Raw genomic sequence first — 20986 nt, 5'->3', positions numbered from 1 at the left:
GTGCATAGGCGGGATTCCGACGATCAGCAATCCGTAGTCGCGCATAGGCGGGATTCTGACGAGCAGCAATCGGGATCGCCGGCCTCACAGAGTAGTCACACATAGACGGAATTCTGACGAGCAGCAATCGGGATCGCCGGCCTCGCAGAGTAGTGCCCGCTATGGGTGCAGCACGCGATTCGCGCATAGAAGGGGGTTCCATCCAGCGATGATCGGGTACGCCGGCGGAGTGAGGCGCGATAGACATGGGAGTCATGAGCACGCGCGTAGAAAATCACATCTCGTGCCCGGCACGCAAATCCAGGAGGACTCCGATTCTCGATTAAGCAGCCGCTAGCGTTTCCCGTAACCGAGGCAGTCACAGCCAGTCTTGTACCTTCGGTTCCGAGCACGCCCGTCGACCCGACGGGGTTTCAGCTGCAAGACGTTTCCCAGTAGCATCGTTCTCCAGGCGTCTTGCTGGAGTTCGTCGCACCTCAGCTGAATCTCAGCTGTTTCCAAAACGAAGTAGTCAACAAATAGTAGGAAAAGGAGCAGATCAAGATGAAGCACTTGATTCTGATGAAACATCTTCTACTCCACTCTTTAGTGCTTTAAGTGCTCAAGAGAGTGAGGTGGGTGATGACAACACCATCTATATAATAATACCGTAAGGACTCGACTTTGTTATCCCTTTTACGCCGCACCCAGTGACCCGATGCCCACGGCACTAATGCATTTTCCATCTACGAACCGCGCTCTTTGTTTATCACGTACAGCCATACTCGAAAAATCTGAATTCGCCGACTTTGGGACCCAAAAGCATCCGATTATCGGCCGATACGACGCCATCTTACGACACCATCGTATTGGCGTCTGCTGGGCGAAGGCGATGCGAGCCGTCCGCTGATTCGACAGTCGAGTGGTGTGATGGGTGGTGTGAACCAAATGGTCTTTTTATTCCCTTGAACATTTTAAATTAGGATATATAAGGAAACGTCTTTATCGTCATTTTAATAAAGTTAAATGGAGTGACGCGATACTCGGGGTGCGTTGCATAAATCCTCGTAACTCAGAGAGGTGTAGCAGGTGGCGAGACGTAAGGAAGCTTAAAGATAACGAGCTGAAAACAGACGAACGATATCCCTTCCGTGGATGTTCCACGGGTTTCATGTCTTTATCGTCATTTTAATAAAGTTAAATGGAGTGACGTTGCGATCAGTGAGTTGTATACGAAGAGATAAAAGAATGGCATTGACTTCGAGACGGTACGTGATAGTTGGCTGCGGCTGGCTGATGCCACGTTTTTTTTTTCTAAGTGCCATGGATGCTGATGGACATAATAAAGGTATCGGCTGATCTCTCATCGTAATATTACCCGATGGAAATGAACTGTTTCTTTGTTTGTCATTTCCTGTGCAATAATGTCAAATTGATAAGTCAGACATCCTTTTCTATTGACAGCTGCTCTCCTTTTCGATGGCATCGTCTATTGATATGCATGTTCTTCTTTCATATAATTTTACACATTCACAATCGGTATTTCAACTCTTGCAGACATTGGAAAGGAAGTTGACTCACAGGCCAACTCTCTGGCTCAATCACAGGCCGACGCACAGGCGATGTAATTGTGAGTAGCATTTTTGCACAAGTGAAAATTGATCTTTCTTCCTAACTCTTACTCGGACAAGCAAATCCCCTATGCCATCCATAATGGTACACTCTATCCATACACCACATCCTCCCTTCCGTGGATGTTCCACGGGTTTCGGCTAGTCACCATGGTTTCTCAAGAAAATGTTATTAAGTTCCTTGATGAAACGTTGAGGAAAAGACATGTAAAAATCAAAGACTACTTTCCGAATCTGGATGATTTTACTTTGACTGCAAAGAACATGACTCGTGAACCCTATCAGGTTAACATGTCAGAACCTCAATTCCGGAGGCTAAGAAAATGTGTAACTCGAGCGGGTAAGGAACTTCATGAATAGTTAACAGAATGGAGATAAAAGTAGCATCCTTAAACGTCAACGGTGGTCGCAGTTGTCGTCGTCTCCAGGTGTTTCAAATTTTTCAGAATGAAAAAAATGATGTGCTGATGTTACAAGAGACGCATGCAAATCAGTCTTCTGAGGTTGAGTGGCGTAAAATCTTTAAAGGTTGTCACTTTTTCTCCAGTGCTTTCGTTGATGCCAAGGCTGGTGTGGCAGTCGTGTTACATCCCAGACTCCAGCCGTTGGAGATCAGATGTAGGGAAATTTGCAAGGGCCATTTACTATCTGTGGAGTTTGTCAGTGGTAATCAAAAGATTTGCACGACTAATGTATACTGCCCTAGTGCTAACTCTGCAAGAAGTGCTTTTCTTCACAAGTTAGCGGGTTTTTTAAGCACTATTGACCTGTCCATGTTGGTTTGTCTGGGGGGAGACTACAACTGTACCCTCAACCCACAACTTGATAGAAATACTCCTGAGCCTCATCCACCGAGTGCAAGGCCTTTGGCACAGCTCATTAAAAAATTTCAACTTGTGGATTTGTGGCAGGTACAGAACCCTAACATCCGGCAGTACACGTGGGTTTGTGCCGCAAGAAATCTTTTGACAATGGCTCGTTTGGATAGAATTTATGTTAACCATGATAAGGTAAATCTTGTCAAGAATTCTTATATAAGGCCATCTGGTTTTTCTGATCATCACATGGTCGTTGTTGTATGTGGCTTACCTCATCACGTTTGTAGAAGTGCATATTGGACTTTCAATGTCAAACTTTTACAATGTGAGCACTTCAAAGAAGCATTCAGAATGGTATGGAAGGAATGTGAAATGCAAAAGTTTTCCTACCTAAATTTTAGGCAATGGTGGGATTACACAAAATCCCAAATTAAGTGTTTTTGCCAGCAATACTGCCGTTATAATACATGTAACACACTTGGTGTGATATCTGCCTTAAAAAACGATATACTTTATTGTGAGCAGAAATCTGGAATGTCCAACGAAAATGTCCAGCAGTTGTCAGAGAAAAGAACACTACTGGCTGAAATGGTGAAAGAGCGTGCATCTGGTGCTTTCGTCCGACTGCGAATGCACAATATCCAACTTGAAAAACCAAACAAACACATTTTTCAATTTGGAAAAGACAGCCAGGATCCCTCAACAAATTCACGCTTTGCGCTCTTCTGCCGGTGCGCTTCTGTCTTCTCAAAGTGACATCAAGAATGAATTACGAAACTTTTATTCAAAGCTGTTTGCCTTGAGAACGGTGAGCCAGGAAAACAGAAACAGGATGTTTGAACTGCTCCCATCTGTCTGAAGACCAGCAACAACAACTGGAGCCTGGCATCTCACTCGGAGAACTTACTGCTACTCTATCACCCCTGTCAAGTGTGAGTCATCGTTGGAGAAATCAAGCTCCTCCATTACACGCCTTTCCGCCATTTCGGCCTCGAAGAAGAAGAGGCTGTCTGCTTGGTGCATCTTGTTTTGCCATTGGGATTTCCATATCGACCTCATCATGTTGATGGCCGTTGGTTTACCTATCGGCTCAATTCCCAAATCGACCTCTCACCTCGTAACTCCTCATCCAGTCGTGCCAATACTTGCCTGGTTGGCGTATCGACTCACAGTTGGCGTATCGTGAGTTCATTGCTTCGAGAGCATTGGGGAATGATGGTACCATCATAGGTATTGTTAATTTGATGCAAGTGACCTTTTCATTGTAGTTTCTTTAATAGTGTTATTATTGTGTATGTGAGAGTTCTTCATGCAATGACTTGTTTTGTTCTACAATTACATTGGTGTGGTTTTACCAAGGTTTATTAGAAAACGCAAAATAATAAATCTTTCTGCCGTGTTCCCACTCCAGACTCTGAGGTGCACCGTAACCTTTTGGGGATGGGTTTGGGGAGGTAATACATAACAGTAGAGAATGTCCCTTGAAGAATAATGCCCTTTCCTTAGTGCAACAAGTGTGTGCTTGTTCAACCGGAAAAAAATGCTTCCTTCTTGATTTAGGAAGGAACAAAACGTGTTGTAAAATAAATGTTTAAGGTGTAATTTTGTTTTTGCATGAAAGGAGCACTGTTTAAAAGACTGTTATTTTTTTTTACCTCGGCCACCAAAGGTGGATGGAGGTTATGTTTTCACCCCTGTTTGTTTGTCTGTCTGCCTGTGAACAAGATATCTCAAAATGTTGTGGACGGATTTAGGCGAAACTTGGTGGACGAGATGGTTAGATGACAACAACAAGCCGATTCAATTTTGGTGACGATCAGAATCCGGATCAGGCCCATCAGTGGGATACAAAACAAACTGTACAGGCTGGCGGATGTTTGTGCTCTGCCCGTGCTGTTCTCGTTCACAATGTACTCCCTGCAAGAAAGCAGGTATCAGCATCTTTCATCAGTAAAGCCACACCTCAGACAATAAAATTGTTGAGAGGACAAAAAGTGTTAAGAGCACAAAAAGTGTCGAGAGGACAAAAAGTGTTGAGAGGTGCTATATAAAGACCAGGTTAGACCTCACTATTTGTGTAAACCTTTGAGTCCACAGTTTCTACAGTTTGGAGACTGTTTTTGCCAGCCAGAAAAAGATGGATAAGTCTTTGTTCTTGTTCTTTTTCATCCTCGCTTGCTGTTTTGACATCAACCATGCCTTGAAAGTTTGTTCATTTAGTGGGCTGAATCGCAAAAGAAATACAACGAGCTGTCCTGACGCTGTAACGACCCTGCTCGATGTAAGTAAAAACCTATCTGATGATAAGGGCTTTGGATGGAGGTTTTAAAAGTGGAGATGATGAAAGGGACGAGGAAAGTAATTGTTGTGTCTTCGTTGCAAAAATAAAGACAGTTCCATTAAAACTGTCTTTATTTGTGGACGGATTTGGATTTGTCACGTGGTCAAATTCTATCATTATTCGCACATTTTAGTCAAATTAGTGACACTAGGACGTGCCCGTACGTGGGTGCCCGTTCCTTGCCAAAAAAAAAAAAAAAATGTCTTCGCCCATGCATGCATGGGCGTGCCCATGGGCCCATGGGCGTGCCCGTAAGTGCGTGATGTGACCGTACAATGAATGTATCGTCCCGACGCCGCAGCTCGGATGGCGCTGCAGTTAATCGGGCCTGTATCGGCAGAGTTATTATAAACGTGTACTACAATCGATCGTACCTTACAGCGTCTGCTCGCCACGTTCAGCATCAGTACGTCGTCACTATGACTATCCGTAAGTCCGGAAGTGACGTCCTCATTTGACTGTCCGGAAGGTCGCATATCGCAGTTACGATGAATCGCAAATTAGTTTTAATTAGTTTTAAAACATAGTTTAACGCCAACATAGCGCCAACATAGTTTGCCAACGTGAAATAAATGAATACGCTCTCAAATGTGCCGTCCGAGGCAGAGTCTGTTCGCCACGTTCGGCACACGTGATAGCTCGCTGCTCTCTGATTGGTTGAATCGTTTTTTGGACATAGCTCGGTAACTACTTCTCCAATTAATATGAAACCTTGAAAAGGCACATCCTCGGGTCCCCAGCAATATACCTGGCAAGTTTCAAGTATATCGGACCCGTGGTTGTCGAGAAACAGCGGTCACAGACAAACACACAGACACACAGACATACACACAGACACACACACAGAGATTACTGGAATTATAGATAGATTATAAGGCTGTACATTTATCTTAATGGTTTCGAATGTAAAATAATTTGAAGGAGTGTCTCTTCATGCGATTTTAACGAGTGTAACATCACGATTTACTAAATGTGTGTCACCTCAAGAGGGTGCTCTGATCCCTCTGAAGGAGGAAAGACAACTTCTGAAGAGTTGCTCCATGACTGTACAGACAGTAAGAGAAACTTTCAATGTGGTAAAACACCTTATAACAGGTCAATATGGTCAATGATTGCTTTGAAGAGTATAACATCGTTTCATTTGTTAATGTTTAATACTATACAAGGGGCTACCCGGCGCTACCCGATGCAGGGAGGGGTGGGGTACCCAGCTGGTGAGCTTTTCCCGACGTTGGTTTCAGAACGTGTCGGACATTGCAAAGCTTTGGTTTTATTGGACTCATGGTTGTTACCTTTTCCTGAGAGACAGAGACAGCAAAACGGACGTCGAGGACAATGCGTGGTAGCTTAAAGCCAGATTCTGAAGTACATACACCCAAAACTTGTGGTCTCTTGGTGGTACGGATCGACTGTGAAAGAGTAACGTACAAACGCACAAACAAACTCGCAAAAAACAGGAAAACAAATATTTATGTCCTATAATTGTTTTGCTTTTTGTAACCATACAAAATGAATTCTTGCATTTTTGGAATCCACACTCAAACCGTAGACTTGGGAATTTTTATGCACAATCTTCACAAATGTGGAAATGTATCATACACCTGTAGTATAGAAAATGCATTCAGTAGTTGTTGATTGTGAAACTTTACTTTATCCATTGTTTTGAATGAATTCAGGTTAATTGAGTCTAAACATGGACCTGCATCAATCCTTGTGCTTACTTTGTCTTTTCAACTGCAGCTCATCATCAGTATATTCTTGTTTGTTCTCTTCAGATGGTTTCACGCTGTGACATCAGCGTCTTTTCTCCAAGGTTTTATCCAGAGGATAAAAAAATAGATGAACTACAAATGTTTGTCGACAACCTAAACAGGTTTGGCAACTTCACCAATAACTGATTTTACAAAATCGATGTTTTTGCTGACCCTGTCTATATGAGCTATATGAGCATGAACAAGAACTTGTGTGAACTTTGCACGTGTCGATAAACAAGAGGGAAAGGGGAATTAATATAATTCACAGAATGAACCACTTATTATTATTAATTTTTTTTCTGCATATGAGATCAAGGCTCGTGTAAGAGCCAACATTAATCACAAAAAAACACAATATATGGACCGGGAGACAAGATGGGGAGAGAGAGAGGGAAGCACACAAGTACAACAGCAGAGAACAGGGACATCAGGAGATCTGTGGGAGGGAGAGGGCTTGGGGGAGGGGCACAGGAAGGGGGGTAGGAGTGGGTGGGAGAGGTATAAAACAAATGGACACTGCCAGGACTTCCAGCAAAGAAGTCGGTAATTCAAAAAAGTGGATCTGGGGTGAATTAACGGGGGAAGAAAAGATCAAGGTTTTGGATGGGGGAAGATAAGAGATGGTGGTGAACAGCTGTTTTGAAGACCTAGAGGGGGGAGTGGGATTGAAGAGAGTGAGGGAGTTTGTTCCAGAGGCGGAAGAAAAGAAGAATGAAAGCGTGAAGGTGGGCAGAAAGTCTTGATTTTGGCAGTTTTACCAGAAGAGGGTTGCTGGCAGATGTTGTACGACCTGAAGGAATATTTGGCAGACAGAGCACAGACAGAGCTGGGGGAGCTAGTCCAGAAAGGAGTCGATAGAAGACAGCGAGACCACCAACCTGCCTGCGGTGAGTGAGTGAAAGGCCCTTGAGAGTCAGCTTCATCGCCGGAGATTCCAATGATTATGAAAGCTTTGGTTTCTGCAGCATGTTTTGAGGCAGATCTGGAGACTAAATATCTTGTTATGTTTCATCATGTTAAACTAATGGATAATTCAGTTTAAATTTATTAATCTATTTTATTTACTTACTCCATTATGTCATGGGCTGGCAGGATGGCCCAGACCCAGAGCGACACACACTCACCTCGAATATGTCTCGTCTCGGTTTGAATCTGAGCACAGCTATAAACTGTCATCTCGGTGTTTCACATGCAGTGTGTGTGTGTGCAATGCCTTGGGTGGACGTTGAACAGGACATCTCATCTGCCGGCATTAGTTTTTGGACATTAAATATCCCACAGTGTCAGCGAAGGGTTGACGAGCGATCTCCAGCACTTTGGTCAAATTACAAATATCTCTCCTGACTTCTTATGTCGGAGTAGCCACCTGTCCAGGATTGTAACTCGAACCATAGAAACTGCGTAGGCAGTACCGACGCTTGGTGTCGAGCATGCTTCATGATCGGATCTTTATTTCATCACATTTTACAATTACTTTGCAGATTGCCTGTTTTTCATTGCATATCTTTACGTGACTAGTACCTTTTTGATTACATTTACCTTTACCTGGTCCTTTGAAAGGAGTATTCATAAAAGTGCCTGGAATCTTTGAAAGAACATTTACAAGGCATTGAAATCAAACTTACAAAGACTCAGGTTTTACTGTTAGTTATTAATTGAAGCATCTCCCACAGCAAATACAGTGGAAAGACCTTCGCTCACGTCGAGAGTGACATCTTCACGGTGAAATCCCAGAAGTTTTGGCATGTGATCATCTATCGGTACGTCATCTCATCATGCTGATGAGGATCATTAAATACAACGATGTGACATTAATTGTATTCACTGCTATACACATCGAGAGGTGACGTTTGTTGTACCAAGATTATTTGAGAATGAGACATGAATAGTGGATCAAAAAACCTTATTTAGTGGCTTTCTACACATTATATCTGCAAAAACTAGGATTTTTGACTTACAACTCCATTCCCATCATCTCAATTCAATTGAAAGAAACATTTATTTTCATAGTTGCCAATATAACGACAGTCAAACAAAAATATATGGAAGCAATACATCCGGAACTTGATGAACTCAGAAGGATACAATCAAGACAACATAAAGAGAAGTTTCAGGGTAGGAAGAATGCTGCCCTTCAAGTTATTTTGGAGTACAATTATTTCTGTTTCATAAACATTCGATCTCGAGTTGCGTGCACAACTTGTTTGCGATCGTATTCATTTTAGGTGTGGTGAGTTTTACTGCGTAGGTCCTGCCAGGAAATTTGTGGGTCCACCCGAGGCAGTCATTACGGTAGGCTGGTGCAGCCCTCGGAATGCTTCACCCATAAGTAGAAAACCGATGGATATGGAGTTTGAGTTTGAGAAGCAAATATGGAGGCATCATCAGAAGCCAAGGCTTGTGTTGATAGGCTTATGTACTGACAATATAAATAACAAACGATAAATTGGATTAAATCTACCGAATGGTGAAAAATGAAGGAAAAAACATTCAAGAATATTGGAAATAACAATAACAAGAATAAACAGATAAAAAGAATGAAATAGCAATAAGGCTGATTTTAAAAAAAATCCTGTTTATCATCGCCACCCGCCCCATAAAAGTCGTCCGCCTCTAAAGAAATCTTTCTTTTTTTTTCTGCTCACGAAGTCAGTAAAATCCGTTCCCTGTAACTGCTGATAGATAGATGTATAAATGCGAACCAGACATCCTTTTGATGTGGTTAATGTCCTCTTCCATGTCTGCCAAACTGCTCAATATGCATGTACCGGTACCATGAAGTGATATTTCGTGGCGAGGAATTCTAGTCAAACATCCTTGAGTGCTATGGCAAAAGCTGCTGATAGATACATGTATGGCAACCGGACATTATTCTTAAAAGCCGAAGTTTTGGTCTACCATTGTTATATGTATCAGCAAATATGAAAAGTAAACAGAACTCAATGTGACATAGGTTTCTTTATTTTCTTTATTTGAATCATATCAGTGCGTACATACGAAGGTTTACTAGTTCAGAAATCATAACATGATTCATCATGTATGTCCGATCAAGTATATTTAAGAAAAAAACATATTGTGCGTTAAATAATCCATTAAAATTTCACTCTGAAAAAAAAAAAACCCCTCACTCCCTACCCACCTTTTTGAAAAAAAGTGATGATAAACAGGAAAAAAATTTTAACCAGCCTAAGGCAGAGATTTACAAGAGTGAACAACAAATGAACATGTAGAAAGGAAACTTTCAACAACACGAGATCAAATTTTGTTTATATGAAGACTTAAACCGGCACACAGACGACTTTGCCTTCACTGCTCCATCAGTTCTATTCCCAAGACGTGGCCGAAAATAACGTAGTGTATCAATAGAGTATGATGTGCGAGAAAAAGGGAGAAATAAGTCATCTTGTGATCTCGTGAAATGTGTGTGGATATCATGAGCTGCTGTAAAATATCATGAAAAGACTTGTGGAGAAGTTTGTTGATATGCTTGAACATAAATATCGCTGTATGTAATTTATTAAATGTCAAAAAGTGTCAATGTGTTAAGTTTGGTAAAAAAAGAAAAAAAGAAGGTGCAGTGTGGTCACGTGGATGAGAGAGGGTGCAGATCCTTGCAGCACTCTTTTAAATAACTGAGAGTGAGTGTAGCTGATTGAAACTAGAGCGCGTCCAGGCAAGGTTACAATGGTTCAGGTAAGGGAGGATGAAGGCATTAAAGAGGGAGAACATTCGTGTCTTTCCACGATCGTGTCTTACCGACATTCTTCCTGACTCAATTCTCATCACATCCTTTCCTTTTTTCACTGCACGCACTTACCAAAGATGTACAATATAATGAATTGTCGATTTGTGATGAAGAGAAAGGATAAAGCTGCAAAATAGGAAGAAAATATAGAATGAAACTCTAACGTCTGGAGAGCACATACCTCTGCCAGGCTGAAAACTTTACGTTCTGTGACCCACCGGATCTGGATTCGGACCAGAACCAAAATCAAATTGTTTGTTCTTGTCACCAAACCAACTCGTACACCATGTTTTGCCACAATCAGACCACAACTCTTTGAGATATCAAAGTCCCAGCATAAAGGAAACAATCATCTTGGCTGGATGCCCTAATCTGCGAAGGATACGATTGGAGGAAAACACAAAGTTTGGAACAACCACCAAACTATCAAGTCAGCACGAAACTGGGAAAGCTGTAAACAAGCAAGAACAAAACTATGGCAGAAATGAGGTCTTCATGAAAATTATTTGAGAGAGGGATTGCAGCAGATTTCAGCATGTGTGCTGTTGTCTCGCCCCGCCTCCTTTATCTTATTTTCTTCCACCTTTTCCTTCCATCTCCAGCCGATACTCGCCTTCCAATTCTAGTTTCCACCATACTCATTCAACCCTTTCTCCTTCAACGTGTGGCCCTGAATGGATTTCTCTCATCTCCCCCTTTCTGTTCAGGTGGGAGTTCCCCAAGGCAGTGTTCTGGGCCCTGTGCTTTTTCTGGTCTTCATCAATGATCTCTCCGACTCTCTGGAAAATCCTCTCGATCTGTTTGCTGATGACTCCACTCTCTGCCGCTCCATACCTCATCCCTCAGATCGGCAGTCTGCAGCCTCCTAACTCTCTGCTGACCTGGACAAAATCACAGACTGCGCAAACAAGTGGAACATGTCTTTCAATCCTGACAAATCTCACACAATCTCACTATGTCTCTACGAAAAGACCGACTGGACAACCCTCCCATATACTTTCTCAACAATCCTCGACAAGAAGTTCTGCCACTCAAGCTTTTGGGTCTCAATATCTGCCATGACCTTTCCTGGGAAAACCACATTTCCAAGCTGGCCTCCAAAGCCAGTCGCCGATTGGGCATCCTCCATCGTGCGGAGTCCTTCCTCGGCACACCTGAGCTCCTCACCACATACAAGGCTTTCATCCGCATCTCAATGGAATACTGTTCTCCCCTATGGGCTGGTGATCCTGCCTCACACCTAGCTCGGCTTCACGCTGTTGAAACCAAAGCTTTCAGAATCATTGGAATCTCCCGCAATGAAGCTAACTCCAAGGGCCTCTCACTCACTCACCGCAGGCTGGTCGGTGGTCTTTCTGTCTTCTACCGACTCCTCTCCGGCCTATCTCCCACAGCTCTGTCTGTGCTCTGTCCCCCAAATATTCCTACATGTAGCGCAAGATCTGCCAGCAACCCTCTTTTGGTGAAACTGCCAAAATCAAGACCCTCTGCTCACCTTCACTCTTCTTTTCTCCCACCTCTGGAACAAACTCCCCCACTCTCTTCATTCACCCCAGATCCACTTTTTTGAAATACCGACTTCTTTCCTGGAAGTCCACTCAGTGTCCATGTGTCTTATACCCCTCTCACACCCTCCCCCACTTCCCATGCCTCCTCCCCTCAAGCCCTCTCCCTCCTACAGATCTCCCGATGTCCCTGTTCTCTACTGTTGTACTTGTGTGCTTCCTTCTCTCTCCCCATCTTGTCTCCCGCTCCCTTCTATTTTATGTTTTATGTGTCCGTTTTTTTTTTTTTGTGATGAGTGTTAGCTGTTACACTTGCCTCGATCTCGTAGACAAAAAAGAAAAAGAAATAAAGAGGGTAATTGAAATATGTGGACAAAAGAACATTTGACCTTCTTTACAAGTCGCCATGGTAACACCCAAGTTGGAATATTGTTTACCAGTCTGGAATCCCCTCCTAAATAAAGATGAGGAAACACTGGAAAAGATGCAAAGTATCATGAAAAAAACTTATCAATGAAGTGAAGGATTGCATACATCAAAATGATGAAAAACCCAAAATTATCCCAATTTTAAAGAAGAGGAAGAAGAGAGCCGATAGGTTGGTTGCAAGTCTTCAGACTAATAAACCAATTTGATAACATCCCTGAGGACATTTTCTTCAGCAGAACACCAGACAAATGCACATGAGTAAAATGGTTCACGAGATTCAAGGGGGAATTTTCGGAAGGAGATGAAGAAAAACATTCAGTCAAAGAAAATTTATGAAGTGGAACAACACCATGAGATAAATGGCCAAGAGTGAAACAATCTACATTGAACCAATTTAAGTATAATCTAGTTAGTGCTGGAAGTATGACCCAGGGAAGTACGGCCCAACAGTTTCCATGTGACCACAACGAAAAATTCAACGGATATGAAGAACAGTGAGATGACTGAAAATCATGGAACAAGTGGTTGCTTTGTGTGTGTGTGTGTGTGTGTGTGTGTGTGTGTGTGTGTGTGTGTGTGTGTGTGTGTGTGTGTGTGTGTGTGTGTGTGTGTGTGTGTGTGATTTGTTGTGCAACTTCTCCAGGATTCTGCGACCAAGTAGAAAAAATAATCCTTTGAAATTGTGCGCATTTGTCAGGAACAAAGAACTTTCATGTCTGAAAGAAGTATTCATTTCCTGAGAGGGATCAGTCCCTGAAAGGGGTCTTTGCTTTTGCAATCCTGGTGTCATGGGGTCAGCCCAAACATTAAATAAGCTGAAAACCCTTCATGTAAGAAATGTGAGCAGGACGTTTGTATTACATCAGGTACATGAGTCAATCTAAGTTTAATGACTCGTTTTCTATGTTTGCAGGTTAGCCTGGTGTTGGCTTAGCGGTTAGGGTGTCGGCTTGGGATCCTCGGATCCTGGGTTTGCATCGCGATCGATCGCTGAATTAACACCAGCGGGGTTGACTCAGCCTGTCATCCTTCCGAGGTCGGCAAATTGAGTACCAGTTCACTGGTAATTCCCTGTGTGTCGCAAGAGGCGACTCACAGGGTTGGTGGCGGGAAGGGCATCCGGCCATAAAACATTGCTTCAAAAAGGGGACCAAAGTGCCCGAAAAAGGTCAACCCCTGCTCTGCGGGGAACAATGGCCTCTCATGGTGTTTTTATGTTTGCAGGTCAGACTTGGGAGAGGTCAAATACATTGCTTCAACAAGAAGTCAGCGAATGAAAGATTATGAAATCTTTGATACAAGGAGATTCTTCATCAGGTTTCAGGCCCAGAACACCGGTCAGTATGAAAAACTTTCGCTCTACTTTACATAATGCTCTTTTATTGGTACAAAACAATATTTGCTACTCTGAACAAATATAATTTTGAAATTAAGGAGCGCTTCAGGTTGTCAAAATATATTTTCATAGCTGACGATACTCAGACGTAGCTTTGAATATAAAGCGCTGAAATATCACACATGTCGTATTGCCGGAGGGTTTTGGTTCTTTGTGTGCTGAGTGCATCAAGAGCCCCCAATAAATGGTGACCAATGAGAGCCTCTTGTCTGGTTAGGCAGGAATATTTGGAATTTGGTCAGAGTGATGGTGATTGCTTCCTAAATATTCACCCAGTGACTGTGGGATCATTCACATATTCCAGCCATAGTTCTGAGATGTGTTTGATCAGATGGTTTTGACTATTATTTTGTGGAGAAAGGATTCCTTTTGTATTCTATTGATGTTTTGTACTTGGAGTATAAAATGGCCGAACAATATCGCTGAGACATACGCACACTCACCTGCAAGCTATCTCGCCTGGGTTCGAAGCTGACCAAGCTATAAACTGTCATCCTGGGGTTTCATAGACAGGGTGATTCATCAATGTGTGTTCCGTCCTTCAGATGGATGTTAAACTGGGACTCTCATCTGCCAGCATTATTTACCTGAACAAGTTCCAAATTCCTGCACACTTAGTTGGGCATGCTGCATCAGAATGGTGACCCATCCAAGATTGTAACATTCCAAATGAAACTGCTTCGGGAGCCTTACGCACTCCACGGCAGGAAAAGGGTTTTTTTTTTAATTCCATGGAAAGGTATTTAAATGTGTATGTGGAAGCATGATAAAATGTCGTAATTTTCGAAAAGCCGAATGACAAATTGAAATATGCCATCCTGAGACAAGGTTCCAGAGGTGGAAGCATACATTTTGAGGAATAAAATATTGACCAATGTTTTTTCATAAAAAGCATCTCTATCAGAGTTCATGAAGATCTGAATACTACAAAAGTAGAGAACACTTGTATCCTCATGGATGTCCCCAATATCCCCCCTTTCCCTCAGCCCGGATTTTGTGTCCAAAAATATGGATTAAATTAAATATGAAGTAATTATTTTCCATTACAACCCAAGGATATTAGGGGAGGAGAACGTTTTGTTGAATGCGTGTATCAACTTTGAACTCTCCTTTGCATCTCATGTCAGGATGAATTGATGAACAAAACTAGACGACACTTGGTGGAGCGCAAACCTCTGCCAGGCTGAACAGTTTACGTTTTGTATCCCACTGATGGGCCAGATCCGGATTCGGACCGGAGCCAAAATCGAATTAGCTTGTTCTTGTCGCCTTCCCAACTCATCCCCGTAGTTTTGTCATAATGCATCCACAACTTCATGAAATATCATGCTATATATCGGTTCTTTCCCCCGATCTCTCAATGGTTAAGTGATCGGATCCAGATGTGGATCCGGAACTTCACCAAAATCGAATCGAAAGACAATTTTGTCTGAATCCGTCCACAACTTTATGAGATATCCCATTCACAAATAGACAAAAGCAAACAGACAGGGATGAAAACGTAACCTCTATCCACCTTCTGTGGTGGAGGTGATAAGGTTATGCCTGACAGACATCATCATTCTGTTTGGTGGAGACATTCGCCAGTGTGTCAGAAAATAAATAAACATTCTTGTTTTTGGTTTATCTTGCACCATCAGAGTTCTAAAAAGATGACACAACAATCATTCTTCCAATCAGGGAGTTCTGCATTTACTTCAGGTTTAGGCAGTCTAGATTAGTAATGGGAATTACCTGAACTCTTTTTTTGTATACAACGTCGAGGTTCGTGGAAGAGCGAGTACTAATATGGTCAGGCAACAACAGGCCAAAAGGAACAGTAGAGAAGGGACCACCAACAGCAGCGCTGAAGGCTAAGATAGAGGCAGGAAAGACTTTGTATGATGGAGGATGTCCATTCGGTGGCTGGCTTTGGAGACCAACTTTGAAAGGTAATTTTCCGAGAAAGATCATGCCTCAAAGTGAGACCCAGGAGTTTGAATGACTGCACTTCCTCAAGAGGTGTTGTAGATAGGAGGGTTTGCCACATGCCATATGGTCCTTTCAGAGAGATCGTGAGAGAGATTTCTCAGCATTGATAGACATGTTCCATGTGTTTGACAATCTTGTGATTATTTTCAAGGTCTGAAGAGAGCACGTCTGGCTATCTGTCTGAAGGATGGAGGATGTCATGGCAGAGGGAGGAGTCATCAGCAAATAGCTGAAGAGGACTTTTCAGAGAGTCAGCGAGATCATTTCTGAATATCAGGAATATGACTGGGCCAAAAACACTGCCTTGGTGCACTCTAGTCTTGACAGAAAGAGGAGATGAATGGATGCACATTGACTACGAGAGCAGAAGTAGTCAGGAAGACATATGTGGTGTTGGCCTTGGATTCCATGGGCAGAAAGTTTGGAGAGCAAGGTGGGATGCCAGACTGTGTCGAAAGCACAATATTTATCCAAAGAGATGGCAAAGATCTCATGTCTGACATTGGGGACCTTTTTTTTTTTTTTTTTTTTTTGTACACAAGATCGAGGCTCCTGAAAGAGCTAACATTAATCACACAAAAAGTCAACCAACACATAAAACACAAAATAAGGGGAGCGGAACACAATATGGGGAGAGAGGGGAAAGGACACAAACACAACATTTGAGACCAAGGACATCGAGAGAAATGTGGGAGGGTGAGCGCTTGGGGGGAGGTGGGAGATGTATAAAACATATCAACACTGCAAAGACTTCCAGGAAAGAACTTGGAATTTCAAAAAAAGTGTATCTGGGGTGAATTAGCGGGGGTAGAAAAGATCAAGGTTTTGGATGGGGGAAGATAAGAGATGGTGGTGAACAGCTGTTTTAAAGACCTGGAGGGAGGAGTGGGATTGAAGGGAGTGGGGGAGTTTTTTCCAGAGGTGGGAGAAAAGGGGAATGAAAGAGTGAAGGTGAGCAGAGAGCCTAGATTTTGGCAGTTTAACCAAAAGTGTCGCTGGCAGATCTTGTGCGACCTGTAGGAATATTAGGGGGACAGAGCACAGAGAGAGCTGGGGGAGCAAGGCCGGAGAGGAGTCGGTAAAAGACAGAAAGACCACAAACCTGCCTCCGGTGAGTGAGTGAAAGGCCCTTGGAGTTAGCTTCATCGCAGGAGATCCCAATTATTCTGAAAGCTTTGGAAATATATTGTTTCTATAATTAGAGATACACCTGGTGGTACCTTTTGTGCATGTCTGTTACTGAATTGAGTTTCTCAATTAGAAACTACAATAAATTTTGGTTTTCTCAGGTATCAGTGATTGCATTCTTGTCCCTGTTTTGACAACTACAAACGTGAAAAAAGAAGTTGATGAACTTTTTGATATGTTTGATGCAGTTGAAGAGCATTGGCCCAACAAGGTAAGAACAATATATAACTCGCTTTTATCACTTGGGCAGCTGTCCTCTTGCAAATTGAATAGCCATTCTACATACTCTCGGACTCTTGAAATATTTTTATCACAACTATAAATTCAAGAGGTTATAATCAAATATTGTTCCTTTAATCTTTGGCGAAACTTTGAGACGTGCTCCATAAAGTTTAATACCCATGTTGTAAAGACTCGGCTTGAATACGTACGTGTGTTTGGAGGCATTCCTTGTTTTAAGGATCCAACAATCAAACGCCATTATTGCTGTCATGAAAGGAGTTTCTTGGATTCAAATAAATTTTCACAACTACGATCAGACATTCCTCAATCCTTAAACTGGAAAGAAGGATGGAAATTAAATATATAATTCTGGTGATGGAGGATTCAAAGAGATAATGTGACCTTTTTCTATTTCTTCTACATACAGAATGTCATGTTTCTTGGAGACTTTTCCACCATCGCAAAATATCTGGATACACAGGAGCCAAGAATAAACAATTATGGCAAATTCCAATGGCTTATTGATGGCGAAATGGACACAATGGTGAAACCGGATATCAACTACGCAAATGACCGGTTTGTTTGCTATTCCTCAATTGCATTGGGACATTATATAGTATGAGCACCTACAATACTTTATGATTGTACTATTTGGGAATATTCAGTTTCAACATTCACAAAAATGGCAAAATTGCAGTTCTCCCGTCCACACTCTGTCCTGATTCTTTAAACATGACCTACCCCTACTCCCTTTCCTTTGTATCCCTTGGTCTCAACCTATTTCCTTTTGGTTCCTTTTCCTGCAACAATGACATACCTTCCGCTGTTATACGCAAGCCTGGTGTTGGCTTTACGGGTCAGGTGGCTGGCTGAAGATCTTAGGGTCTTGAGTTCAAACCCCTGTCATGCTATTCAATAACACCAGGTGGGTTGATTCAGCCTGTCATCCTTCTGAGGTTGGCAAAATGAGTATCACTTATTGGAAACAAGGGAAACTGTATTCCATCACAATCCCACAACAAAAGCAAAATGTCAAAATATGGTCGTCCATAAGAGCATTGTGATGTTGTATTGTGGTGTCATTCCTTCCTTGTTTGGTTGTTTTGTGCAATGTCATCCCTCTAGGTTTTTCCTTTTTTTTAATGTAAAAATAACGATCAGCTGTCGTGTTTTCATTGAATGAGCAGTCAATGTATACCAAATGGTGCCCATGACCCATGTGACCAGTTATTTCCGGGACACACCATGTCGCTATTCCTGGTATATCGCAAACTCGTTTTGACTCCCATCCCCATCATCCTCTTTGCCCTCCTCTGTGTGTAAGGGTTTATTGCCCCCACATTTCCCCTTCATTTCTGAGACATAATACTCACGTGTTATCCAACTTACAGATTTGTTGCTTTTGGAACGCAAGTACAAAATGCTGTTGTACCTGGATCGGCAAAACCTTTCAACTTTTTGATCAATTACTCTCTCAGTCAGGAGGAGGTATGATGCAGTGTATACCTGCCACCGGTGGGAGATTCAAAACATACCGATTATTCATCGTGAAGTTTGATATTGACGGTTCATAGTTTTGTACTTGGTTATACCTGGCGTTCCATACAATCCGCAGAGGTACACCAATCGGGTTTTATATGGCCTCAAAGGATGAAAATGTTGTATTTTTACTTGATTTAGAATTATCAGGTTTACAACTAATACAGTTGTGTGTGTTCCATGGACACAACTATTTTTTGGGTTCTCCCAGTTAATGGAAATCTCTGTTTTAAGATTACACTTTTTCCCCATTGTAACTGAGGGTTCAATGAACCTGGACCAAAATTTCAGGCGGAGATAAATGTCCATCGTAAACACATAAGATGATCAATGTTTGTTTGTGATGAGAAATACTCAGAGAAGAGTGTAAAATTCTCAACAATAGATGTTATCTCACAAGTCAACAGGTTGGATTGGAAAAGATGAGGTTTGAAATGTTTATGATGACATGTTGACAGTAACCTTGCTAATGCATTCCTCTTGCTCACACTCCCACAGGGCCTGTGTATCATGGACCATTACCCTATCGAATTGGACCTGGAGCCACCACACCAAAGGCATAAATAAATTAGTGCGCCACGTATCCAATAAATGTGTGATCATTCAGCATTTCTGCTAATGTTGTCTCTGTGCAAATGCTATGCTTAACATAATTATATGAATGATTTATTGAATAATTGGGAGATGGTATTCTGTTGGGTTCATCAGTGAAATAATGGGGCAGTCTTTTGACAAATTCTTCATATTATGCACGTCAATTAACCTTTGATCATTCTTCTTCTGATTTGCTTGCTCATCCTATACTCTTTGTGTAATTCTCTTGCATGAATGTCTTGTTTCTGCAAATAAAACTGATTAAACAGATGAATATTGTGTTTGAATTTGCTCATCTGCTGTTGATTTAAATATGGCTTCATTTAATCTCTCCTCGTAAATGTGTGAAGGCGATGAACTCGAAGAAGAAATCATTTGTGGACACATGCCATGCTATTGTCATTCTTTTTTTCTTTTTTTTTGTATACTGAATCGAGGCTCGTGAAAGAGCTGACATTTACTTCACAAACAAATCAACCAGACAAACAAAATATATAAAAAGAGGGAGCGGAAGACAAGAGAATGGGAAGCACACAAACACTTGAGAGCACACAACATTTGAGAGCAGGGAGATGTGTGGGAGGGAGAGGGCTCGGGGGGAGGAGGCGTGGGAAGGGGTGGGGGGGGGTGGGAGAAGTATAAAACACAAGGACACCAAGGACTTCCAGGTCAGAAGTTGGTATTTCAAAAAGTGGAATTGGGGTGAAATTATCGGGGATAGAAAAGATCAAGGTTTTGGATGGGGGAAGATAAGAGATGGTGGTGAACAGCTGTTTTAAAGACCTGGAGGGTGGAGTGGGATTGAAGAGAGTGAGGGAGTTTGTTCCAGAGGCGGGAGAAAAGAGGAATGAAGGAGCGAAGGTGAGCAGAGAGTCTTGATTTTGGCAGTTTAACCATAAGAGGGTTTCAGGCAGATGTTGTGCGACCTGTAGGAATATTTGGGGGGCAGAGCACAGACAGAGCTGGGGGAGCTAGGCCGGAGAGGAGTCGGTAGAAGACAGAAAGACCAACAACCTGGCTGCGGTGAGTGAGTGAAAGGCCCTCGGAGTTTGCTTTATCCCGGGAGATACCAATGATCCTGAAAGCTTTGGTTTTCCACAGCGTGAAGCCGAGATAGATATGCGGCAGGAACACCAGCCCAGAGGGTAGAGCAGTATTCCATTGAGCTGCAAATGAAAGCCTTGTAAGTGGTGAGGAGCTCAGGTGTGCCAAGGAGGGACATCGCTCGATGGAGGATGCCCAGTCGGCAACTGGCTTTGGAGGCAAGCCGGGAAATGTGGTTTTCCCAGGAAAGGTCATGGCAGATAGTGAGACCGAAAAGCTTGAGTGACAGAACTTCTTGCAGAGGATTGTTGAGAAAGTAGATGTGAGAGTTGTCCAGTCGGTCTTTTTGTGGAGACATGGTGAGGGTGTGTGAGATTTGTCAGGATTCAAAGACATGTTCCACTTGTTTGACCAGTCTGTGATTTTGTCCAGGACTGCAGAGAGTGAGGAGGCTGCAGAATGCCGATCTGAGGGATGAGGTATGGAGTGGCAGAGAGTGCAGTCATCAGCAAAGAGATAGAGAGGATTTTCAAGAGAGTCAGAGAGATCATTGATGAAGACCAGAAAAAGCACAGGGCCCAGAACACTGTGTTGTGGACCTCCAGCCTGAACAAGAAGGGGAGATGAGAGAAATACATTCAGGGCCACACGTTGAAGGAGAAAGGGTTGAATAAGTATGCTGGAAACTAGAATTGGAGAGGCGAGTATCGGCTGGAGATGGAAGGAAGAGGTGGAAGAAAAGGAGATAAAGGGGGTGGGGCGAGACAACAAGCATACGTGGGCAGGCCCCGCGAAGAGAGAAGGAAATAAAAAATAAATAAATTATTTTT

The 20986-nt window shown here is 42.6% G+C and overlaps 1 protein-coding gene across 1 annotated transcript; it reads left to right on the top strand.

The window, feature by feature from the left end:
* The first annotated feature begins 4526 nt into the window (after nt 1-4526).
* Nucleotides 4527-19386, top strand: LOC137422524 (deoxyribonuclease gamma-like). The gene is made up of 8 exons (XM_078772824.1): nt 4527-4709; nt 6545-6642; nt 8197-8283; nt 13427-13539; nt 16859-16968; nt 17407-17555; nt 18371-18467; nt 19017-19386. Exons 1-8 carry the CDS (start codon nt 4566-4568, stop codon nt 19083-19085), a joined length of 867 nt encoding a protein of 288 aa, XP_078628950.1. The 5' UTR covers nt 4527-4565; the 3' UTR covers nt 19086-19386.
* The last annotated feature ends 1600 nt before the right edge of the window (nt 19387-20986 follow it).

The sequence above is a fragment of the Myxine glutinosa genome, chromosome 2, assembly GCF_964187855.1.
Source record: "Myxine glutinosa chromosome 2, kmMyxGlut1.1, whole genome shotgun sequence".
In the NCBI taxonomy this organism is placed as follows: Eukaryota; Metazoa; Chordata; class Myxini; order Myxiniformes; family Myxinidae; genus Myxine; species Myxine glutinosa.
The sequence above is the reverse complement of the archived record's forward strand: the minus strand, read 5'-3'. Positions and strand labels throughout refer to the sequence as shown.

Excerpts from the sequence above, each read along its gene's own strand:
- LOC137422524 (XM_078772824.1), top strand. The coding sequence starts at position 4,566 with ATGGATAAGTCTTTGTTCTTGTTCTTTTTCATCCTCGCTTGCTGTTTT. Across the intron at positions 6,643-8,196 it reads TTTGTCGACAACCTAAACAG|CAAATACAGTGGAAAGACCT; the intron begins GTTTGGCAACTT and ends CATCTCCCACAG. Across the intron at positions 8,284-13,426 it reads TGGCATGTGATCATCTATCG|GTCAGACTTGGGAGAGGTCA; the intron begins GTACGTCATCTC and ends TTATGTTTGCAG.